At 43.7% G+C, this 25,898-nt stretch overlaps 1 protein-coding gene across 7 annotated transcripts in view; it reads left to right on the top strand.

The window, feature by feature from the left end:
* The window catches only part of COL6A3 (collagen type VI alpha 3 chain), a 116,280-nt gene that overhangs the window by 12,857 nt on the left and 77,525 nt on the right, over positions 1-25,898 (top strand). For 6 of the 7 annotated variants that reach the window (XM_075069879.1, XM_075069880.1, XM_032800055.2 and 3 more), the window contains exons 2-5: positions 11,902-12,025; positions 13,422-14,039; positions 18,563-19,165; positions 24,551-25,153. In XM_075069879.1, coding sequence (XP_074925980.1) covers positions 11,938-12,025; positions 13,422-14,039; positions 18,563-19,165; positions 24,551-25,153 — 1,912 coding nt within the window. In that variant the 5' untranslated portion in view covers positions 11,902-11,937. The remainder of the gene's footprint in view (positions 1-11,901; positions 12,026-13,421; positions 14,040-18,562; positions 19,166-24,550; positions 25,154-25,898) is intronic. The other variant, XM_032800058.2, reaches the window with a different exon arrangement.

Here is a 25,898-nt window from a genome sequence, read left to right as displayed (position 1 = left end):
AGTTGCTACCCTTCCTCTTCCTGTGCCGCTGGGTTGGGAGTGGGTGAGAAGGGGTGGGGAATGGGTGGATTCTTGATTCTCCCCTTCCCACCTTGAACGCATTGGCCTGCATAGCTGAACTGACATGAAAGGGGAAGTGAGCTGTGATAGGGACAAGGCTGGTGCAGTTTACTTCCCCCGTGCAGCAAGGGGGAAGCAGTTGGTCTTTGTTTGGTTCCTACCCTGCTCTTGAGGCAGTGTGGGCCCTTTCTAAGGGCAGACTGCAGGTTTCCAGTACCCTTAACTCTGCTCCTTCTCTTACCGGTAGAACGGTTTCATTTCACTCCCCCTCTTGTGCTGGGGATTTATAGAGTGCTTGCAAGCATAGCTTCCTGGATGTCTGTGTGGTCCCATTAATCTTCTAAACCATCAAACTATCCAGGTCCTCCCACTCTTGTCTGCAAGCCTTATGCCACACCGTGCCCCCGACTGATCCTGTCTGCCACGCCCCCCACCTTTCCTCCTGCAAGTCTTGCTGCAAGCCTTTCCCTGGCACTTCTGAGCATGCCGTGGGAGGGACGTATGAGGAAGGTGAAGGAAAGGATGAGGTTGTTAGAGTGCTGATGGTCGCAAGACATGTGCATCGACAGCCTCAGCAACGTCATTTGCTGATTCCTGTGGCCTTCCTCCACCTGTCCCTCCTCACCCCTTAGTTCCTGTTTATCTCTTTTCCTGGCATGGCTTGTCTAAACTTAGGCCCCCTAGTCTGTGAGCCAGGGGCCTGCAGGGCCCTGCTAACTGAGTAAGGCTCTGCGGGGGTGCAGCAATCTACTCATTGTGCAAGCAGCTCCAGGATTGGGGTTTTAGATGGGAAGCTGTTTGGGGCAGGTTTTGTCGATTCAAACAGTGTACAGTGCCCAGCACAACTGGGCGCCCTGATTCCTAACTGGGGCCTTCAGGCTGTACCCTAAAAAATAATAAACTAGAGTAACACAGTGGGGAATCAGGCCCTTTGGCAGCTGTAGAAATCAATAATTAAATCAGAGGACCCTAAATTAGCTTCTTAGGTTCCCCCCCAAACTAGCAGATGCTGCCTACACCAAAATGTATTTCTGCGTCTCTAAGGAGCCCAGCAGTTTCAGTAACTGAGCCAAATAACACATTGCACCAAGGTACGAAATATTTTTATTACTTGTCCATCACCACCGAACAGTGACCACCATTGAAAATCAGCCCATTTTAATTTAGGTCCCTAAATATGGAGCCAGATCCTCAAAAGTATTTAAGTGCCTAATTCCCGTTGGGAGTCAGGCACCTAAATGCCTTTGGAGGTCTGGGCCTTTGGTAACTAATTCCAGGCATCCAAATGTGAAAAGTCTCTGCACTTCATTTTAAAAACTAAGCCCACTCCTGCTCCCACTGAAGAAGTGAATAACCAGCTATTAACTTCAGTGGAAGCAGGCTTGGGCCCAGGCTTGTCACCCAGGCTTGCTTACAGCAGAAGGCATAGCAAGACAGAGGCATGCATTACCTTTCCAGCAGCCTTCCTCATTGCTTTCCTCCCAGGAGTGATTCCAAGCTGGCAGAAAGCTTCATTCCCTCTGACCTCCCCGTTACTTCCTGCTTACCCTGTGCAGCTGCTAAACTTTCACCACTACTAAGCCAGTGACTCTGTCTTGTGATTGGGACAGCGACATAACAGTGTTACCAGGTGTTCGGTTTTCGATAGGAACTCCTGGTCAAAAGGGGACCCTGGAGGCTCCAATCAGCTGTTAAAACTCTGGTCTGTGGCACAGTGGGGTTAAGGCTGGATCCCTGGCTGCCATGGCTCTGCATGGCTCCCGGAAGCAGCAGCATGTCCCTGCTCCAGCTCCTACACATAGGGACAGCAAGGGGCTCCCCATGCTGCTCCCGCCCCATGCGCCAGCTCTGCAGCTCCCATTGGCTGGGAACTGAGGCCAATGGGAGCTGTAGGGGTGGCGCCTGTGGAAGGGGCAGCTCACAGAGCCACCTGGCCATGCATCCACATAGGAGCCAGAGAGGGGAAATGCTGCTGCTTCTGGGAGCTGCCTGAGGTAAGCGCCACCCAGAGCCTGCACCCCTAACCCCTCCCACACCCCAAACCCCTGCCCCAGTCCTGATCCCCCTCCTGCCCTCTAAACTCCATGTGCCAACTGGGAGCACCCTCCTGCACCCCAAACACCTCATCCCAGCCTCACCTTAGAGCCCACACCCCCAGCCCAAAGCCCTCACCCCCTCACACTCCAACCCCCTGAGCCAGCCTGGTGAAAATGAGCGAGTGAGTGAGGGTGGGGAAAGCAAGCGACAGAGGGAGGGGGGGTGGAGTGAGCAGGGGGGTCTCAGAGAAGGGGCAGGGTAGGGGTGTGGCCTCAGAGGAGGGGTGGGAAGGGGTCAGGGCAAGGGTGTTCGGTTTTGTGCGAGTAGAAAGTTGGCAACCCTAGTTACCAGCTCTCAGCTTTTCTCATGAAGGTTGGTGTTTTACTTAATATCCCTACTCCTGGAGTCATATTATTATGTGAGGCTCTCAGCTGCCATTTAAATAAGTTTCTAGCCCTCATGGGCACAGGGAAAAGCTTGAGAATGTGACCTGAATGCATCCCAAAGGTGCCAAAAGCTGAAGGCAAATAAAAAGACTAACAAATGTACTTTGTAAACTATCTCGTGATATTCAAGTCAGTCTCAGGATATTTTGGGGTCCAGCTCATAATTTTTAGATATGTGGGGCTGACAATCTGGGGTATATAGAGTGAGAAGAATAATGTTTGCCTATATTGCAGGAATGTTGCAAGGAAATTTAAGGTTTTGAAAGCCCCTTGAGATCCACAGAGGAAGACTGAGTAAGAGGGAGGATGGTCTTGTGGTTAAGTCCCTGGAGTGGGATGCTGGTGAGCTGGCTTCAATGCCTTGATTGACCCCAGCCGTTCTGGGTGAACTAGGGAAAATTACTTGGTTGAGATTTTCCAGGCCACCCGTAGACTTGGATGAAAATGAATGGGAATTAGGTACTCAAATTGCTGAGGCAGAGCTGAAAATCCCACCTTTGGTTTCTTTGCGCCTCAGTTCCCCATGTGCATAATGGGAATAACAACATCTAGCTCTTACATGGACCTTTTCATCAGTAGATCTCAACGCACTTTGCAAAGGAGGTCAGCACTATTATCTCCATTTTAAGGATGGGGAAAGTGAGGCACAGAGCTGGGACTAGAACCCAGTCTCCTGAGCTCTATTGTACAATTGTGCCTCCCATCCCATCCCAACCTATCCCAACTGTATCATGAGGAGAAATAAAGTAAAGACTATGAGGCACTCAGAGACTACGGTAAATAAGGGCTGTATATATATTAGACAGACAGACTGACACTGTATTTTCTCTCCTCCATTGTCTTGTCTATTTGGACAGTAAACACTTTGGAACAGGGACCAGCTCTGTGTATATGAACAGTGCCTGGAATAATGGATGGTTAGGGTCTCTATGAATAATAACAGGAGGTCTTTATAAATGCAACATGACGGTGCTGCTGCTAAGTTGCAGACACCTTTTTCACTAACGCTTGGGGGGCGAGAAAGTCACATTGTAGTAAAGTATCATTGATAATTATTTGGTCTTTATTAACAGCACATGGCATGTACAGTTGTTTGAGATTCTTTTAGGTCTTTTAACACTCGACAAGATTTTTTTCTTCCTAGCCTGGGATTAGAATGTGCAACCTAAACATACTAAAAAAGTGTTTCCTTCATATCAAAGGACCTCTTACAAATATATTTTTTTTATGGTATGCTGTATTTCAGAGCCTGTAAATAATTTAGGAAAATGACTTACAGCTGTTTAATACTAAAACAGAAAACCAAAATTGTTTGGATGGGCCCTTTCATATTAGCTGGAAAAAGATTGTCTCTGTTTGTGAATATTCTTTCCCATCTCTCTACAGACCAGCTGTAATATACTGTGGCATGTTTGATAAGATGAAATATGGGTTTAATATAATATACCTTTCAGAAAAATTTGAAACAGAAAAGCTTCAAAAACAGATTCCAACGAGAAACTGCTGAACTGGAATTAATTTGCAAACTAGATACCATTAACTTGGGCTTGAACAGAGACTGGGAGTGGCTGCGTCATTACACAAAGTGAATCTGTTTCCCCATGTTAAGTATCCTCATATCTTCTTGTCAACTGTCTGAAATGGGCCATCCTGATTATCACTACAAAAGTTTTTTTTCCCCTGCTGACAATAGCTCATCTTAACTAATTAGCCTCTTAGACTTGGGATGGCAACTTCCTCCTATTCATGTTCTCTGTATGTATATAGATCTTCTTACTATATGTTCTGTTCTATGCATCCGATGAAGTGGGCTGTAGCCCACAAAAGCTTATGCTCAAATCAGTTTGTTAGTCTCTAAGGTGCCACATGGACTCCTGTTCTTTTTGAGAAAAATATCAATCTTCTTGTCAAATGAAAGATGTTATTCACATTTGGGTGAATAAGGACAGCAAAATTCTGAAGCCACTTTTTGGCTTATGCATTTTATTTCAGATATTTGATTAATGGCAGGCCTCATTTTAATCCCAATCGATGAAACTAATGTTAATAAACAATCACAGCACGAAACATCCACTTGTCCAATATTTCTAGAATCCCACTTTCCCACAAGGGGATTTTACCAGTATGATTTAATGGGAGATCAGTATTAACTGTTCTTCTCATTTTATTTTTGCAAATCTAGGTCCTACAAATGCTTACGTATTTGAGTCATTTTACACAGGTGAATAAACCCACTGAATTCAATGGCTGGGACGATTCACACGTGTAAGCGTTTGCAAGGTCAGTTTGCCAGTTACTTCAGTGGGGCCAGGATTTCACCTCTTTTTGCAGTTTGGAAAGGATTATGCAGTAGGGCTTCCAAGAAAGCAATATGTGGCAAGGTCCTACAAAGAAAGGAGGAGTCAGCTGGCTCAGTGATCAGATGTTCAAATAGATAACAGCTTTGTATGAAGCAGCACTGAGTTCTCCAATGGTTAGCATGTAATTGTCACAGGATCTTTCTGCGTGAACTGCTGCCTTACAGTTGACAGACTGATTGAATGTAAAATGTCTCGGGCCAGATCCTCAGCTGGTGTAAATCAGTGTAGTTCCAGTAAAGCTAGTGGTGCAATATTGATTTTATACCAGCTGAGGCTCTGGGCCCAGATCCCCCAAGGTATTTAGGCACCTAACTCCCATGGGAATTCCCAAGGATTACATTACTTTGTTGAGGTCCTAGAATGATGATGGTTTATTATTTGCATTGGGCTTGCTCCCAGAGGCTCTGGCAACATGTTGCTTTTTTAAATGTTATATCTCCCTTGTTGCCTGTTTGTAGTCATACTTCACCAGGATTAGAAATAAAGATCCAGGTTGCCCCTTCCATGGAGGAACATGCCAGAGAGGGCCAGAGTTGGCGGGCATAGAGTGACCAGATAGCAAGTATGAAAAATCAGGATGGGGGTGGGGGGTAATAGGAGTCTATATAAGAAAAAGACCCAAAAATTGGGACTGTCCTTACAAAATCAGGACATCTGGTCACCCTAGGTGGGCATCCCCTGGGTTTTCAGACACTTCTCTCTCTCTAATGGGAGGAATCTGGGGGTAGACTCATAGTGGCTGGGCACAAGGCTCCCCTACCCCATAGATCTATGGGGAAGGGCATTTCCTACATAGACAGGTGATCAGCGGTGTGGATGGGAGCCCCTTTGCATGGCAGAGCTGGACCATCCTTCCCTCTGAAAGCAGGGCTCCATGACCTGAGTAACCTTTTGTAGGTGCTTAGAAATAGTGGGCTTGATTGGCCACTGGACTTCTCCAGCTTCCTGCCAGTGTAAACCTACTGGAATCGCATCACCGAGGCATAAGACTGGCAGAAAGCAGTGGGGAATCAGGTCCCCAGGTAAATCAGTTATGAAAATAACCCGGCAGGGGCTGTTGGGGAACAGTGACAGAGAGAAGCCTACAGGTGTTAAAGCTGCCACTGCCGCTAACTTTCATTAGGATTTCTGGGCAGCAGAGCAGCAAACGCTACTGCAGAGAACGGCTGCCCCATGCTCCATCCCGTCTGGCCTCCTTCCTGGCACTTTTCAGTGGGAAGACGGCCCCTGAAAAACCTCTGGAAGAGATTTCTCAAGGCTGTTAGGGAGTGGTGAGATCTTAATGGCCTGGTGGGTATCCCTCCTTCCCTTCCTTCCAGCTTGGGAGAGTTTTGTCTTGCTTTGACTGGATTGGAACCTTTGCTTGTCAATTAAAAATGGTCATAATGCCCTGTGCTATGTTGGTTGCCTTTAAAAGGTAATGTCTTACCTATTGCTTTGGTGTATGTTAACTTTTTGATAGCAAGTACTTCATAGAATATTAGGGTTGTAAGGGACCATTTAGTCCAACCCTCTGCTCACAGCAGGAGCAATCCCCAAATGGCCCCCTTAAGGATTGAACTCACACAACCCTGGGTTTAGCAGGCCAATGCTTGAACCACTGAGCTAGCTCTTCCGCTCAGTATTACTTGGGGGTAATGATTGTTTGCTAACAAGGAACTAAAGTGCTGCCTTTAATTTTTCTTATTCAGTGGCTTTAATGCAGTGAAGCAAAGAAGTGCAGCTAGGAAGAGTGGCAGGGTAATCCAGCCATTCATATAATCTGGGAGAGTAAACACTGTGACTTCTTTCACCTGAATAGGAAGAAAAATGTGTGTCTTGTGGGCTTTCAGTAATTCATCACAAAGCAAGTGAGCGTTTCCTATATCTCTAGCAGTTCCTTGAAATACGTAGGGCCAGATTCTCATGTTGCTCCATGGAAGTCAATGGAGCAACACTGATTTCCATCAGCTGAGGATCTGGCTCAGCATACCTCCTCAAGTTTCAATTGAAATCCAGTGGGACAATCATGAAAAGAGTGTGTGTGAAATTGTCCCACTGTGTGCAATTAACTTCTCAGGTGCCGCTTTATTTGTGCATTTCAGATGATCGAGGGTGCCTGGATTTATTTCCAGCTGGTTTTTTGGTCAGCTGTCTGGCTTCCAAGGCTTTGTTACAAAATCTTGTTATTCTTTTCATTGATGGTCTTGGATTCCCTTGTATCGCTTAGGAGCACTGAGTTAATTGAGTTGGCAAGAACAGGAGAAAACAGTGAATGTAATTTTTTAAAGCTGACTTGGTTTAATCATTTGACTTATTTGAATCTCTTCTGGCTCATTTGATTGCCTCATGTCCTTCTGGGGGAAGAGAAATATTAAATCACTACATTTTATACTTGGATGATATTTATCAGCTACGAAGTATTACTGGGGTATGCTATTTAAGATTGGAAGCAAGTCTTAAATCATAAACTCACCACCAGTATGGCAGCATATCTGCTGTCATACTAAGGGCTATATTCTTCCAGCTGATTTGCCATGTGGATGTCAGATAAAAAGCTTACATAAAGTATTATCTTGGCTACAACATATAAAGTTATTCTTGGGACACTTCCATATTCATACTATGGGATCATCCCCATACAGGAGGGGATTCCACAGAGGGGACCGGAAACGTGCAGGATTCCTGTAGTTATTCTGCAGATCAGAAGAATTAATGGGCTTGAACTTGGAATGGGGTTTCCATGCTTGCCTTTGGTGTCCCTGAAAGGGTGAAGTGAGTAGAATTGCTATCCCAGGCAGATTGTCAGTCTGGCAGTGGCTTAATAAGAAAAGAACTAGCAATAGAAAGAAATGTTGATCAGTGCAAGATACTCCTGACTGGGTGGCCTCCAATGGCCAGCTGTAATCCTAACTTTTTTTTTAAATAGGGGAACTACAGTTAACTAAGTGAAGCACAGGTAAAGAGTGGATCATCCAAGTCCTTGACAGAGGTCTAACTATACAAACTCCTGAGCCACAGAGACTGTGGTTTAGATCCTGGCCCATACTAAGGTCATTGAATTGCCAGAGTGGCACAAAGGGACCTTAAAACCTCCTTATATAGGGATATGGGATTCCCTCCAACCCCTATGCTTGTCATTCCCAAATATCTTTTCCCCTGTGCTGTAAAATAACCTGGATGGGTGTGATCACAGACTTTGTCCCTGGGCAGGTTTCAGTAACAGGCAGCCACATAATGTCTAATGTTGCATCACACGTTGCATCTAGTGGGAAGGAAAACGGGGGGCCCAGGTGGAACCACCCCTTCCCCCCTTTGGGCCTACCAGACCAGAGCTGTGTATGTTAAAGAAGCACTAGGACCTCTGTGGCTTTCCCTCTGGGCTGTGGGAAGAAAGCACTTGCCAGAAGAAGCCAGCCCCCTGGGCCATAGGCATTGAAACCATCAGGAGTAGGCAGCCGGGTCTGATATCATCAAAATGTTCGCTATGGTTTTGACAGGACATTCTCTTCCCTGTGCTGACTGGCTGCTTGCTCCAGCCCATCCTGCCCTCTTCCCCTCAGCCTCACTCCACCTGCCTGCCCACTCCCCTCTGTCTTCTCCCTCGCCCTCCGGCTCTGCTCCCAGGGAAGGCTGCGCTCTGTGGGTGAGAACCCCGGGGTTTGCTGTATCAGCTGTCTCCTCCAGCGCCCGCTGCTGACGGTCACGCCGCTCCCAGGGTGGGCTGTCTCGTCTCGCAATTCACCCTCCAGCCAGGTCACATTTTAGACACACCCCTTCTGAGGTAACAAAAGTCCTACTAAAAGTCCCAATGGAAAGGATCCATTTACCTGCTTTGGGGCTATTCCTCCACCCACCCTTGAGGCTCAGTATTCAGCCCCACTCTGGGCTCAGTACTTCTTATCTTAGGCCTGTGCGCCCTGTTCTTGGGGCTGCTAGGGGAACCCCGACCCACCCTCTGCTATGGGCTCCAGTCCAGGGACCCTGTATTAAGCGACTCTTGCAGCCATGCTGTTTATTTGGGCCACATCCTATGTCTAAGCCCTTTGTGCTGCTTCCTTCTAGCCTGTGCTTAACACAGCCTCCCCTCTGGTTCCCAGGCTTCTGGCTTCTCCTTGGGTCCTCCCAGCTCTGTCTTTTTCTGCAGGTACGCTGACCACTCAGGACTGCCTCCGTGCCTTACCCCTCTCCAGGGCCCCCCACAGGGAATAATTCCAGCCCTGCGGCCTTCTTCACGCTGCCTTCCCCAAGCCCTTTCCCGAGAGCAGAGACTGCGCACCTCCTCTCTCCTGGGTTTCTTTGTCCTGGACCATCCCTGTAGCTTTCACTTCCTCCTTTTGTGAGGAAGACCCAGCACCTCCCCAGCTGGGCCTGACAACCAGTCAAACCCGACATGCCCTCCAGGAGCAGCCAAGTGGGCTAATTGAGCTCTCCCTCCTTCTAACCCTTTGGTCACCCCATCCCACCCACCCCAAAACATGTTAAAAGAAGCTGGTGCTAACATGCTTGGTCACTCTGCTTGGGTGCTCCAGCCCTTCCCCTACCCATTGCCTGCCTTAGCTATTTAGACTGCAGGCTTTTTGGGGCAGGGATTGTTTCCTGCTCTGTGACTGGCCAGTTTCTGGCGCAACGGGCCCTCAAGCTTGGTTGGCCACTGTAATAAGTAATACATAATAACAACAGAGGCACAGCCATTTTCCCCTTGCACTTGGAAGGAAGCATCTTGGCCTGGCTATGGCCAGGACATAATATAGTTTGCTTTCAGCCTTTTTGAATTTCTTTATGCTTCAGTTATGCTGAACTCTTTTTTATAATAGATGCTCCTGTACCTAATGATTATTCTTATTTCTTATTTGCACTGCAGCCATACTTAGGAGCCCTGATCATGGCAAGGTGCTGTACACACCCACCCAACAAAAAGGCGTCTCCTGTCCCAGCAAGCTCACAATCTTCTCTTGGTGACCGTCACATGTCACCAGTCTTAGAAAAGAAAGAGTGACAAACCACAGTGAGATGTCCAGCTGGCATTTATTGGCATAGCTCCGTTGACATCAGTGGAGCTATGCTGCTTTGCATCGGCTGAGGACCTGGCCCTTGCTGACAGGTTTTATGGAAATAATTTCTGGTCCTGCTGCTTTCCTATGACAGAACATGCCTCTGTTGGAGTCAGTAGGGTACCTGTGTCTCTCTGCTCTTTCCTTTGCATTTAGGGCTAGATCATGGGTTAGGCAGTACATCTGGCAGGGTTGCCAGGATGACTAAGGAACTCCTTTATGCCCCTATGTTGGTTACCCAGGCTTTGGGTCCAGGCGCACAGAAGTGAAGAGGAAGGGAGGGGTGGGGTGTGGATGCCAGGCTCCGCCTCCTCAGTGCACAGGCCTGTACTGCTAAACCAGTGCATGGGGAAGGAGAGTAGGAATTTCTTGCTGTACAGGCCATGAGTAAGTTACTATTCCATGGAGCATGGAGGACAGAAGTGGGGCACTATGTGTTTCCTGGAACAGAGCAGTAATGCACCGTCCCTTCCTATGGGCTGGGGCCTGGTGGCATGATCTAGCCCTTATGTAGGAAGGGGCTCTGATCATTGCTCCACCAAACTTCATCTATGCAGCACTGTCTGTTTCCCACTATTTGTGGTATCTTCTGCTCATATGAAAATGTTTTCCTTATCAGATTGCCATTTCCCATTTGGCAAATGCTGTTTCTCTTTTGAAATTCACACACCTGGTTTTTGCCTGTCAGTACCCACTTCCATCTTTTACATGACGTCTCATGCCAAAACACGTCAGAATTTGTGCATCAGCAATGCTGGCAGCACACATCCAAATAGTGTTGTACTTAAGTGATGCTACAAAACCCCCAGAAGTCGTATAAAAGATTGGGAAATGGGACAGAACGAATGTCATCGAGAGCAGAACCTAACCTGTTACGGGACAAATCTTCTTCCCAGTTACCCCAGTGGAATCCTATTGAAGGCAGTGGGCTAAATTCAGCCTTGGCATAACCAGCACAGCATTATGTGTTCTGATGCCAGTGCCGAATTTGGTCCAACTACATTTCACTGTAACCGCAAAGAGAATTTGTCCCAGTTATGGTACCTTTTCATTCACAGACCTCTAGCAGAAGTCAGCGTGAGTTCTAAGTAAAACATTAATACCAGGAGAGGAATTTTTAGTATTTACTAACGGGGGTGGGAGGGCTTGTGATGGGCGATGATGCCCCAGAGTGGCAGCTCCTGCTGGTCGTCTCAAGAATTAGCTCTCTCCTCAGCCTGGAGCGCCCTTTACAGGCTGGTGTCTCACCTGCTGCTGGCCCTGTGCCCCTCCCAGACCCTGGTGCCCTCCTATGTCAGGATTCTGCCCCCACAGTAACCCACAATCTGGGTCTCCCCGCCCAGAGGAAACCCCTATCCCCAGCTTGCCTCAGTGGCTACTGCCAGTCATCATCTAGCCCTCACTCCCTGGGGCAGACTGCAGTCTGTAAACCACTCATCATCAGCAAGGGGGGTTGGACCAACTGCCTCTGCCTATATCTGGGCTGCACCTCTGCAACCCCAGTACCCTTCCTGGCCTTTCTCAAGGCCTGCAGCCCAGGGCTTTCCAGCCTTGAGTTCCCTGGCTCCTCTGGCCTTTCCCCAGCCCTGCTCCACTCTAGGTACCTAGCTGAGCTTCCAAGCAGCCAGGCCCGTCTCTCTCTGAAGCTAGAGAGTGTGTCTCTTTAGCCTCTTTAGCTGTGGCCTGATTAGGGCGTGGCCTGACCTGTGGTTGCTTCCCCCAATCAGCCTGGCTTTTCCCACTGCAGCCCTCTCCAGGGCTGCTTTATCCCCTTAAGGCAGGAGTGGGGTGATCACCCTGATACAGGGCTATAAAATCCTTAATCCATTGACGTCAGGGGAGAGTGGCACTGGGGACAGCATGGGTCTGAGGCCTTACATATACCCCTAACACTGTTTCGTAAGATCTGGTGAGCTCTGGTGTGAGAATGCCGTTTACACTGATAATCTCTCTATTCCTGTTTAGGTCACACATTTGGTGCTTTGAAAAACAAAACAAAAAATGAGGAGACATCGGCATTTGCCGCTCGCGGCAATCTTTTGCCTCATGCTCTCAGGCTGTTGCATGGTTGAGGCTCAGCAACAGGAAGGTAAGGCTCAGACATCCTTAGAGGATTTGTTATCTTCCAGAGTTTGATGATATTTCCTGTTGTGTTTGTGGACTGTTTTAAAATGTGCATGTTGAAAATATATGGTGACCTGTCAAGGTTTTTGACTGAGAGTTAGTCTGAGCATAGTAGATGCTTATTGATTCCTCACAAGTCAGTCAGCCTGAATGCCAATTCATAGACGCATGCCGGAGAGGACTCCCAAGTTATCCTAAGCATGTAAAGAGTAAATGGTGTCAGTCTGATGTTGCTTTGTGCTGCAAGTGGAGCATTTGCATCTACTCGGTTGACACTCTATGTATTGTCTATGCTTCTTGGCAAAGGTATTTTGCATCCCTTATATGACCGAAAGCATGGGAAGAAAAACGGAATGTTGCAATGAAAAGAACACCCAACTTCCAGCTGTTGCCACTGAGTGGGCAGAAAGTTTCCTTAGTTTTCTGAAGGGATCTAATAGCATCTTTTGGATTGTAACTAGTTTATTAGGAGTTCCTGGGGAGTAGAAAACACTGGGAACTCAGTATACAGAGCCCAGTTCTGCACCTTAGTCCTTATGGATGCTAGCAGGGGATCCTTGTTCAAGCAAAGGTTACAGGGTTTGGATCATAGAGCATAAATTGCCTGTAAGCAATACTCATGTATATTAACATTACTTAATACCTAAGCCTGTGTTTTGACTAGTGGAGATTTCCTGGTGCTAACAATGCATGCTCCAGGAGTTATTTAGTGGAACTTTGATCCTTTAACACTTTTAGGCCTGGATCCTGCAAAGCATTGAAGCATGTGTGTGACTTTAAACTCATGTATAATCCCGCTGACCTCAATGGTCCAGATCATCAAAGGTAGTTAGGTGCCTATGGGAGTTAGGCACCTAAATATCTTGTAGGATCTGGGCCAATGAAACTAATCACATGCTTTTGCATCAGTGGACCAGGGCTTTCGCCACAGCCCACAGTAAGGGGAGAGGAAGAGTCATGCCGCTCCAGTGAAAGTGCACAGGGGAATTGTCCCAGCGATAAGTATAATGCCCCGCAGTGCAGAAGGGGCATCACCTATGGAAGAGTGCAGTGCATGCTGCTTCCCATGCTAAATGTCATAATTTCTCACCCTGGTGCTTTGGGAGGTCCAGGTCTGAGACTAGTTCTTGTGCAGGTGGAAGGGAGGATGGCTTTTCGCATCTTTCCCCCTCCTGGTGTCCCTGCACAGGGCTATTCACAGTCTAGCGTCAAATGATTCTTTTGTCTTGCATCAGGTTATACCAGGAATAAGGGGCTTCATTTGATAATGCAAAATAGGCCATGTCTGAGGAAGGGTTTGGGCAACATGGACTTATTCAACTGACCGGTAGAAAATGCTAAACCAATCTGTTTTTTTAAAGATGTCAGAATCGTTGCTGCTGCTGATATAATATTTCTAGTGGATTCCTCTTGGAGCATTGGAAAGGAACATTTCCAACTTGTTCGAGAGTTACTGTATGATGTTGTAAAATCTTTAGCTGTGAGAGGAAATGATTTTCGTTTTGCCCTGGTCCAGTTCAGCGGAAACCCACACACAGAGTTCCAGTTAAATACGTATCACTCTAACCAAGATGTCCTGTCCCATATTTCGAACATGCCTTATCTGGGGGGAGGCAACAAGACTGGAAAAGGATTAGAATACCTAATCCAAAACCATCTCACTAAAGCTGCTGGAAGCAGAGCAAGTGATGGCGTCCCCCAGATTATTATAGTGTTAACGGACGGACGATCTCAGGATGATGTCGCTCTGCCATCATCTGTCCTTAAGTCTGCTGATGTAAACATGTTTGCAATTGGAGTGCAGGATGCAATGGAAGGGAAATTACAGGAAGTAGTGAGTGAACCCCAAGATACGCACCTTTTCAACATAGAGAATATTACTGCTCTCCACGCCATAGTAGGAGACTTAGTGGCAAGTGTTTGCACATCCCTGACTCCAGAAATGGCTGGAGGAAAAGGAGTGATTAAAGACATCACAGGTAATGGCAAACTGCTGTGCTGAGACATTGCCGTACTGATCCTTGAGATAAGTATGGTAATTGCTGGTATTGCACTGTTTAAAGCCTTTGTAGGGGAGGACGGAGATGGACGTTCAAAGGTTTAAAAACAAAGGTTTCCCAGCAAATCGTACAGTGAAAGCCTGTCACTGTTTGCAAAATATACTGAGCTCCCTGTCAGATTATTAAATCAAGCATTGTCTAGGTCTGCGAGTCAGTGATAGGAAAAAAGCATCACGGTTCCTAATGCAGGCCCTGAACCTGTGATCCAACCTCCATGGGCACAAAGGTCAGCCTGCTTGCATGGAGCTGATTGCAGGACTTATAGGCAGCCTCACCCTAGAGTCAATGCTTGGGCCAAACTCTTGCCTGATCACAAAGTGCAGGGCTCGTCCCTATTTCAAATGCATGGGCTTAATAATGCAAACAACTGCAGAAATCCCTCCGGGAGTCATTTTTGTGCATTCATTAACAGAACACAGGTTTAGTGATTTTTGTAAGAAAGATTCTTGTGAGACAACTTAGTAGCAACTAAGGATCTTTACGCCTAGCCCATAATATCCACCATTTAATATCTATTGATATAAATGCTAAAGGAGGAGCACACCCTATCAGCTGCCCAGTTGGAAGATGAGAGCTGATAAGCTGGGACTAGGCTGTCATTGATTCACAGTGAAATGTGAAATAAAGGGCTGCAGCAATAACAGCATCCATAGAAACATTCCCCATAAGACCCTGCTCCAAAACCCATTGAAGTCAGTGGGGAGACTGTCACTGACTTCGGTGGGGCCATGAACTAGTCCTACGTGCATAAAATATATCTAGATAATTTGGTTTGTGAAATACAATGGATCACACTTGTCTTGTCTGATTCAAAGCCCATTGGAGCAAATGGGAGCCACTCCACAGACTTAGGGGGGGTGAGATCTGGCCTGTAATGAAGTTGTTTCAGGGATCATTTTCTCTCCTCAAAGCTTCGCTGTAAGCAGACTCTCACGATAGGAAGTGAGGACCAGTTTGGCAGCTGATCTTCTCCTTGCACTGCAGGGAAGACGCTGTGGGGGGTTCTATTAACTCCTGCACTTCCAGGAGGCACTGATCAGTATGAGGAGCTTCAGGAAGGCCATGTTTGCACTCTCAGAGTGACACAGCTTTAAAAACTCTGACTATTTTTCCTGCATCTCACTAGGAGCCAATGTGGCAAGAATGGCTCCTTCCTCCTGTTGGCTCCCTGTTCGGTAACAGTTGTGGTGAGACCAGGCTCCAGATATTTTGACATCCCATGCCCACTCTAGGATAGTGGTAGCTTTTCTTCTCCTCTGCTCACTCTGATCAAAGAAGGCGGGCAAGTTGGTAATCCCCTTTGCAGTGCTGCAGTAGAGCGCTAGAGCAGTAGGACCATCTTGTCAAAGACGGGAATGTCACCTTGGAGCCCGCTGACTTCCATGGTGCTGCCCTGGATGCAAGAGAGGGCAGAACTGGCCCAGTGAATGAGACAATTTTGCCCCCTTATGCGATTACAAAGTTGGAAAGTGACTGTACATTCCACATAATAAAGCTGAATGATCAAACCTTTGGTTTTATTCCCGAGACTCCATCTAAACGTCAATAGCCTTTGGGAAATGTAAGACAATAGCGATATACAAGATATAACATTAATCCACTCATTTTGTCTTGTCTAATTAACCTCTCATTTCAGTCCCACCAGTTGCTATCCATCATTGCATGATACTTTGCACAAAAATGCGTGAGCACAGGCCTATTGTTTTGCTAAGTATTTGATGGGGCAAATAGACAGATCATTTGCATCCACGGGGAAATTAAAATTTTCCACCAGTGACCTATGATTTCTCAGTTATATGAAGGGATTTTTTTCAATATATGAAATAATTATGATACCTGACTCTCTGATTGCACTCTATAGAGAGTTCAATATTTTTGCCACTAAGGGCCTGATCCAGCTCCTATTGAAAACAATTTGCATTGTGCCATTGCCTTAATGTGTGGAGGATTGGGCCCGTATATGAAACATCTTGACAGGTAACCAGACTAATGTATTGAATTCCCTATTGGTTCATGGACATTTTTCTAGAAGAAAATATTTTTAAGTCCAAAATACACGTTTATTTCTGTGAAGGAATATTTCTAAGGTTACCTCCCTTCAAGAATAATTTTGGCATGTTATTTTTCTACCAATAAAAATGAAAGGTAACATTAGTACATAAACTGCGTTTTGTCACTGTGTGATTTACACAACCTAGATATAAATGATAATAAAAATAATGGTGCAGCTGATGATCAATGCTGGATAATATTGTGAGCTCCCCTAGACATAGTCCAAGCTGATCATCTGCCTACCATGACTTTATGGTGCCATTCATTTAGCTGGTAATTGACTTTCATTCATTTTATCTTGTGATCCCATGTAGCTGTTTTTGTAAACTTCACCTAAAAAATGCCATGGCCATTATAATGCATGAAAACCAAGTGTAAGAGGAAAAGCGGACCTTGAATTTGCACTCTAGAAAACACAAACTTTGACAGCCACAGAGCTGGCTAGAGTGAATAGGAAATTTAGCCTTGAATTTGCCCTGATGCCTACATTAAATCTTAGCTGTCTGTCTAATCTGACACACTTTGCTTAATGGTGTAACAAGCATGCTTTCATTTGTCCTCCATCACTGGCTTGTTCCATCAGTGTGTACGTAAGTACAAGGTTTTTACAGTGATGACAAATTATCCAACATTTGCATACATTGTATTCTGGTTTCCTCCTGTACAGGAGCTACTCATACTACGATGACCAATGGACACGACGGTCAATAAATTAAATACCATTATTAAAAAGAGGGTCAGGACACATGAAATAGATATGAACAAAGCCATGTATTGTGCAAGCTATTTCCTCTGCTTTTTTTATTGTTATGTGGGCTGAGTACACCACAGTCTGAAATGATCAATTCAATTAAAAGTTAAGGACTTTCATAGCTTTTGACTAAATCTCCGAGCCCTTAGTAGTTCTTAACCATAGCGAAGTTATTTAATTGGCATTTCTTATGGGGACTGAAATGGCTCATGAGATAAATAAAGGAACAGAGCCTTTTACTGTATCACATATTTGCATCATGTAATGGTATTTCACAGAAGTGGCTCCAGGCGAAGACCAGAGGTGAAATCCTGACCCCATCCAAGTTATTGACTTCAATAGAGCCAGGATTTCGCCTTAGGTGCTTTAAAGTTCAGAGTCAGAGAAGATTTCCAAAATCAACTTGTCAGTTATTTATTAATGGCTTCAGGGTTGCTTAGTTATATCGTGGAAACATCTGTGTCCACTTTGGGGTATATTCTGCCCTTGATTCATTTGTACAAATCCCATTGACATGGATGAGTACAAGGAGGGAAGAACAGACTCTTTAGGAAATTCTTAGTCTGCTTTGGTAAGTCCTGCACAAAAAGAGGTCCTGCCTCCTTTTCCAATTCATAATTCATTTGACGTATATATTCACATTAGGTGTTTGCGACCATCCAGGTTATCAGTAAGGTTGGATAATTATGTCATGACTGGTTTCATCCGCCTGTTTTAACATGATTCTGCATTATTTGATTGAATATCCAGTGGTCATGCAAAAATACAAAACCAGATACCTGCATTTGTAACCAATGCAAGGTTCTGTGTTTGCACAAAACCACAAATACAAGTACATTTATTTGTGGTCTTCATCTGCATTGTTATTATACCTGCAATGATAAACTTTCCCCACTAATATTGTGCATGGACGGGACAATTGAGAATAAAGTTCTAAAATGAAATAAACAGTCAATGGTACAGCCTTTTTTATTGTTGGTCTACAAACACATTTTAGATACTGGTCACTCAGTGTGAAAAAAACAATATATTCAGCCAACATTTCAAACATACAACACAGCAGAATTCCAAACAGAGGCTGAAACTTTCCATATGAAAAGACCTACAGGTTCACCAGCTGTGAATATATTCTTACAGCGTAACAGTTACATTTTGTCTTGAAAAAAGTGCAACGAGATAACATCCCCTGAATTTAACCATGATTACAAATTATGTTCACATTTCCACTGACAGTGCAAATGTGTGTTTATGTTTAAATCTGTTTAGTTCTTTTGGGTCTCCTAACTTCTGTAAATATTTAGACAAGTTACTTCCACAGAAATTATCTAGATTTCACAAAATTCTGTGCTCTAGAGTTTCCCCCCTGTAAAAATAGTGTCATGGTATTTAACTATAAAAATGAATTCAGATTTTTTCATAATAATGTATTGTCTCATGAAACAGATATTTGGTCTGTTAACTCATATTCAATCAGAATGCAGAACTAAGAGGCAAAATTCACTGTCCTTAATAAATGTGTGTTTTGTTTTCCCATTTTCGTGTTTCTTACTGATTTCCAAAGAAACATGTCAGAACACTGTATGACTGCATGTAATCACTTGTTTTAATGCTTTCACCTTTTGCATTTCTTTTTTTAAAGCGCAAGAATCTGCTGACCTTATTTTCCTTATTGATGGATCAAACAACATCGGAAGTGTCAATTTCCCAGCCATACGTGATTTCCTTGTAAATTTCATTGAAAGACTCTCAGTTGGAACTCAGGAGATACACATTGGGGTGGTGCAGTATAGTGACCAACCCAGAACTGAGTTCTTTTTGAACCGCTACTCCACAAAAGCTGATGTTCTGAATGCAGTGAAGGCACTTAGTTTCCTTGGTGGCGAGGAAGCTAACATTGGTGCAGCACTGGAATCTGTGGTGGAGAACCACTTCACACGGGCAGGAGGCAGCAGAATAGAGGAAGGCGTGCCTCAGGTTTTAGTGCTGATAAGTGGTGGAGAGTCTAGTGATGATATCAGAGAGGGAGTGTTAGCGGTGAAGCAAGCTAGTATATTTTCATTTAGTATTGGGGTCCTGAATGCTGACAGCGCAGAGCTTCAGCAGATTGCTACTGATGGAAGCTTCGCATTTACTGCCCTGGATATTCGTACCCTTGCTGATCTTCAGGAACTCTTACTGCCAAACATTGTTGGAGTGGCCCAAAGACTCATTTTGTTAAATGCCCCAACCTTTGTTACAGAAGGTATGTATGCATTTATAGAATGTTGTATTTCATTGAATGAATGGCCTCTTGCATGTTTAAAACACATCTCTGGTATGTTCTCTGAGAGAGAGAGGAGAAGACACCGGGCTACTTTGAGGAAACGCATTAGCCCAGCAGGCGACACATTGACCTGATACTATCACAACAGGAGGTTTAAACAAAATAAGCAGGATATAAAAAAACCAGATGTGAACTCCTCTGATTTGTCAATCTCTGAAGAATGCTTGTGTCATGAAAACTTACAACATATGTTGCAGTAAAGCTTCAATAGAAGGTTTAAGTGTGACATTTGGTCAGGGAAGTTAACAGATGTAAAATTCAGATGAGGACTCTACAGTGCTATAGACAATGATATGACTGCAGATTGGGGTTCATTATTCTTAGTCATTAGCTAAGAATGGCCCCAACATGCAGCTTTCATATCCAGATCTAGATTTTGAACAATTACTATGGTGATAGGCTGTTCAGAGCCAGTTTGGGTTCAGGAGGGAGCTAGCTGGATGTTTTTCCCTCCTGAAAATGTTGGTTTTTTTCACCAAAAACAAACAAAAAAGCCAAAAAATGTTTTTTTTTCTTTTCAGTAATTGAAAATGTTTCAGCTGAGACCTGATTTTGTCCTTTCCTCTCTTTTCTTTTTTTAGTTTTTTTGGTTTTCTGACAAGAAATTGAAAATTTTCAGAGGAGAGCAGAAATTTTCAGCAAACATTTTCGTTTAGTCAAAAACAGTTTTCCACTGAAAAAAGTTTTGATGGAAAATGTCAACCAGCCCTACCTCATGCCCAGCCCTACTATGCCAGATTTCTACATTAAGGGCAAAATTCATCCCTGGGCAAAGGACAATTTCAAGTCCTACGCACTACTTAAGTCCTTTATTTTGAGGACTTAAGTGGCACAACTTAATGACACATAGATGTTGTACAGACCATCTGTACAGGAAAGAGGAATAAGTTTGCATTAGAGGGTACCATTACATTAAACTTTTTTTTTTTTAAAAAAAAGCAGCCCTCAATTATTTTTAGAGGCAATCCCTATCCCATTAGCATAATTTATCCTTAAATACTGTAGCTCAGTTGGTTTGCAGCTTTACATGGAGGCAGTGAAAGCAAAACACTGAAGTGTCACTTCTCAGTTTAATGGCAATGAAGATTTCAAGTAACACACCCAATCTATTTATTACTCGCAGCATTAACTGGGTTATCTGGTAACATGTCCTTGAAATGAAACATACCTGTGCTGGAGTTAACATGTAACACATGAATTTTATGGAACATGCAGGTAATTAGGATCCCTTGGTACTGTCATTTTATAATTGCTTTAATTAAGTTAAATTCAGTAATATATGGGTTACCATAATATACATGAAGTGCCATATTTTCAAAGGCCCCTGTGATGAGTGAGTCCTCCAAAATGTTCATGCATCCATTCAGCCAACGCTTCTCCCTGGGTTCATGAAGATATCCTTTTGTGCATGTCATTACTCAAGTGATATACATAAGAAACCCTTTCTGGATCCAAAGGCCAGTACGGACTATGGTACATTTTGTATGGTTCACCCACTGCGTAGGCATTCAAAAACTTCATCCCAAAATGTTTCAATCAGTTACATTCTGAACTATACTATATCATTGGAGTTGTATGGGTGTAGCCAAGGGCAGAATTTGGCCTAATACCGTATCTTACTTCATGGGCTCCATTTGTCCGTTGGTAAATGTAATTCTCACTCATGGTAGTTGTTTAATCTAACCATCTGGCCTGATTTCAAAATTTAATTGGGGAAGTTTGTTCTTGTTTAGCTAAAAGCGTCCATTCCAAAACCCACTAAAATCAAGCCCAAAGGATCCAGTTAACAGCTCATCTGTGCATGGGGGGGCAGCAGCTTGGGGATCTGAGTTTAGAACTTTTTTCCAGTTCTTTGATATTTATATTGGAAAGTTTTTTTTTTCCTAAACATTCTACTCAGAGACTGCTAAGAGTGTAAATTTCAGTCTTCACAATACCACACGGGTTGTAGTTCATTCTGTTTCTACTTGTATATTTTCTATTTACATTAGAAGAAGTATCAGTCTGAAACGTTAGACGACAACTAAGAATATGTGTATGTCTAGATATATGGAGAGAGAGAGAGAAAAGGAGAGGCTGGAATTTTCAAAAGTGCCCATGGGAGTTAGGCCCTGAAATTCAATGGGAGTCAGGCACCTAATTCCCATCTGTGCCTTTGAAATTTTGCCCACAATGTGCAGATTGGATATTATACAGATCAGCATGAGAGATCAGAAATCATTCCTGCAAGGTGCTAAACACCCCTGTGAAACACTGAGGCCCAGATCTCATCGGTAGCTAGGCCCCTAACTCCCACAGTTGAAGGAGCCCTTTGGAGCCCTCAGCATTTTTCAGAGTCAGGTCCTAATGGCCTGATGCAAAGCCCATTGAACTCAGGGGGGAGTGTGTCCATTGGCTTCATGGGTCTCTGGATCAGACTTTAAGAGTCTAACCTCCCCTAAACAATCTGGAAGAAATGGTTTTGTCTTAATCTTGTCCATTGAAAGTGGCACTGTGATGAAGTGGGTTTTTTAAAAAATTTTTTGGGGAGGCAGGACTTTGCAGTTCCTGCATTCCTGTTTTATGAGGAAATGTAGGGTATAATTTGACCATGGTGATCACTTATTAACAAAGACATATGCCTTATTGGTCACCTTTGTGCCAAACTCTTTGGATGAGTCACACTAACTTCTATATAAAGTTAAAAGAGGCCCCAGGGCCTCCATGTTTGGATATCTAGCTGCTCACAAGCCCAGAGGGTGCTGCTGGCATCTTTCTGGAGGACACAAATCAGTGCTTTAACAGGCCTTATTATTAAGCTGGCATCCTTCCTACATCCAAACCTCTGGCTTTGTGCCTGGCACCCCTCTCCGGTGGGAAACTGATGAGGAACAAAACTGACTGCTGGGGGAACAAATATTGGAAGGCTTTGGAAACTATTCAATGTTCTGGAAAGCGGCTAAGAGTAAACCACTAATGAATGGTATGTGAATAGCTTAACTTTGGCAGCTTATGTTAGTAACATTCTTTTTAAACTGGGAAGCCTAGGCAGTTAGAACTAGATTGTGATTTAGATTATCCACCGGCATAGACAGAGTAAGAACTCCTGCATCTAAGGTGACCAGAAACCAAGTGTGAAAAATCACGACAGAGGCTGGGAGCCTAAATAAGAAAAAGCCCCAAATATTGGAACTGTCCCTATAAAATTGGGACATCTGGTCACCCTACCTGCACCGCACACACCCAACCTTGGGTCCAGGGGCACAGGAATAAACCTGTTTTCCTGCTTGCTCTCATTTGGGAGTAGGTGGGTGGGTTGTGGGCAGAACCTTGGCTTTACCCTTTAATATAGTCCAAGTCATGCAGTCCTTAGTCAAGCAAAACTCCCACTGGAGTCTTTCAAGTCATAGGGCTTTTGCTTGAGAAAGGACGTAAGGCCAAACACTAGTCTTATTCAAAGCCAAAATAGATGGGCAGGGGCTCGCTGATGGGCTCAAGGACTGCCATTTCCTCCCCCCACACTAATGGCGTAGAAAAGTTGCTACTACCATCCATGAGCTGTAGTAGAGGCTTTTACTTCTGTTCTCCCACTAGTCAGCAGCTTTGGACAACAAGTACAACATAGTCCGGAACTATTGGCCAAAGTTCCGGCGCAAGCTGCCACAGACAGAACTCTGGCAATCTTTGCCTTATTGTGCACATGGCATACTGTACTGAATCCCTATAACAGCCTTCCCACAGCCTGCCTGCCAGTGCATCAACTCCACTGCTTTTTAGGCCTTCTGCTCTGGCACAGAGTCTGATCACAGCAATGGCCCTGATTATGGATTTTGCCCCATAAAAGCATCAAACTCCTAAGAGTATTTTAAGATGGCACATTGCTTTTCACCGGCCAGCCACATCACAGAGAGTATTGTAATATGTATTTTTCTTGTACCCTGCTTTCTTGGTTAGCCTAAAACATACAAAACAAGCTGGGTAAGGTTTTCAAAAGTGACTCGTGATTTTTGAATGTTTCTATTTTTGGGTGACCAACTAGAGACCCTATAATGGAATCTGGCTTCCAGCCTTTTTTGGAAAATCCAGTCATTATAAGGCATCTTAAGTTGGGCACCCGAAATTAAAGCCCTCAAAATCACTAGTCACTTTTGAATATCTTGGCCACTGTGATTTAAAAAAAAAAAAACTGGAAAAAATTCCTCCAGTGCTCCTGTATGAATTGCTTTTCACTGTCACCCGGAGAAGCCAAGAATTTGTAAAAAGAAGTGTCAGTTAAGGCTGAATGTGGAAATTGAAACATACCCTCTCCCCATCCTATAATTGTTGATTTTCTTATTATGGCTTCTAGGGTAATATTGTTGAAAGTTAAATGAATATTGTGCAATATGCACATGCACAAATGATGCTATTAATATTTATTTATGATAGTGTCTACATATCATCATGTTTTATCATAATGCCTATTAACCATGTTAATATTTATTTATCTAGTGCCTACATTTTCTGTGTTAAATGTAATGGCGTTTTGATTCCAGTATGGCACAACCAACTTTTTTTCTAATTACTAGCCCTTCAGACTCAACTGGGGATTTGAAAATCCAGTTGTGTTCTTTCTACTTCTTACATCAACATCCCTAAAAAGATTTGGCAGTTAAAATTTAATCAAGCCAGAATAGAATCCAGCTCACTCTTCCATAGCTGGGCTGGCTGTGTTGAGCAAAGAACAGTAATAATTTGTTTTATTAGCTAAGGAAACAGACAAGACATGAAGACACACAGGGAACAGGTATGTGAAATAAGTGGGAACTGTTCTTTACTTAATTGCTTTTGTGAGCATAACCATTTTGAGACACATGGGACTAGATGATGTAAATTAGCATGCCTCCACTGAAGCTAATAGGAATACACCAGTTTATGTCAACTGATGTTCTAGCCCATTGAAGAGTATGACGATTTTTCATTTGAGTGTGTTTCTTCTGTGCTAGAATACATTTTGCAATTTTATTATGATTAGCTTTTGACATTTTTCTAACTTTTTCCCATGATTTAGAAAGAGACATTGTTATAATAAATCATATTATAGTGGAATTCAAAGCAATTCCGCAATAGAAAATGGGGAAATGTTTTGAAAGTAAGCACTTCAAAAGGGAAGGAAGTGAAATTCATGACACAAAACCAAAGTACCCATAAGAGGCATGTAAAACAACTGTAACACTTAAAGCAAACAGAAAGTCATATAGCCCATTCAGTTGTTGATGTTGCATTAATAAGCATTGTTGATTGAGCACCTCCACTGACAATATATCTGTATATTGTTAATTGCAGTTGTTGAAGTGAACAAGAAGGACATAGTCTTCCTGATAGATGGCACAACTGCACTGGGAACTGGCCAGTTTGTTGCAATCCGTGATTTCATTGCCAAAATCATCCAAAGGCTGGAAATTGGACCAGACCTTATCCAAGTAGCTGTGGCACAATATGCAGATACTGTACAACCAGAGTTCTATTTTAGTGCCAGTCAGAATAAAAAAGATGTTGTCACTACCATTAGGAAATTGAAGTCAATGGGTGGTACGACACTCAATACAGGTTCGGCATTGGACTTTGTTAGGAAAAACTTCTTCACCAGTTCTGCAGGGTACAGGAGCGACGAAGGTGTTCTGCCCATGCTGGTGCTCATTACTGGTGGTAAGTCCACAGATGACGTTGCCCAACCAGCAGCAGAGATTAAAAGGAATGGAATTGTGGTTCTCACCATCGGGTCCAGAAATGCAGATCAGTCGGAACTTCAAGCAATTGCCCAGGAAGCAAACTTTGCATTCACTTCAGCTGCCTTCAGTACTGCAGCTCTGCAAGGCATTCTCCCTCAAGTGCTGACACCCGTAAAAACACTCTCTGGAGAAGTAGTTATTCAAGAAATACCACAAGGTAACCATACACATTTATCAAAGGAGATGTAGCTAAAATAATTCTCAATTCTTATTTTATACTTAGTAGAGATGAATGAATCATCCATAATGGACATTTAGTTCAGTTAAATGTTGCCTCTTTTCCATTTGCAAAATGTTCATGAACAGATTGTTAAATTCTTTAATGCATTTGTTACTTGAGGTTTTTCATTAATGTCTTTGTAAATTTGCCCTCCCCATATATTTGTCATAAATATTTAGAACCTAAACTTCAAAATTCATGCTATGCTGGTTAATTACATAAGTCACTTGGTATTGTTTCTGATCTCTGATGAGATGATTTGTGTTACTAATCACCGCAGAGCAAATTTTGAATATTACAATCAAATATACAATTTGAAATTTGCTTTCTGTGGATATTCAATCGATCGTGCAAGCTTAAAAATTCTATTTGAAAGTGTTGTAAATGTGACGATAAAGCTTGACCATTCATACATTTACAGAAAGTGAACCTGAAGTTTGTGAACATTGATGACTTCTAATTCACTTTCAAATTCAAATTTGAAATTCAAATTTGCAGAAAAAATTCTCATTATCCACCCATCTATAAAACTAACTGAGTATAAAACTAGTCTAGAATTGATTGTGTTCATTTAGGGTGTGACCCAAAGCCCATTGAAGTCAATGGTTTTTTCCTTTGACTTCTGTAGGCTTTGGATTAGACCCTTACACAGGAACCTGAGTAACGGCATCTGAACCAGTTT

The sequence above is a fragment of the Chelonoidis abingdonii genome, chromosome 10 (genome assembly GCF_003597395.2).
Source record: "Chelonoidis abingdonii isolate Lonesome George chromosome 10, CheloAbing_2.0, whole genome shotgun sequence".
NCBI classification, from domain to species: domain Eukaryota; kingdom Metazoa; phylum Chordata; order Testudines; family Testudinidae; genus Chelonoidis; species Chelonoidis abingdonii.
The sequence above is the reverse complement of the archived record's forward strand: the minus strand, read 5'-3'. Positions and strand labels throughout refer to the sequence as shown.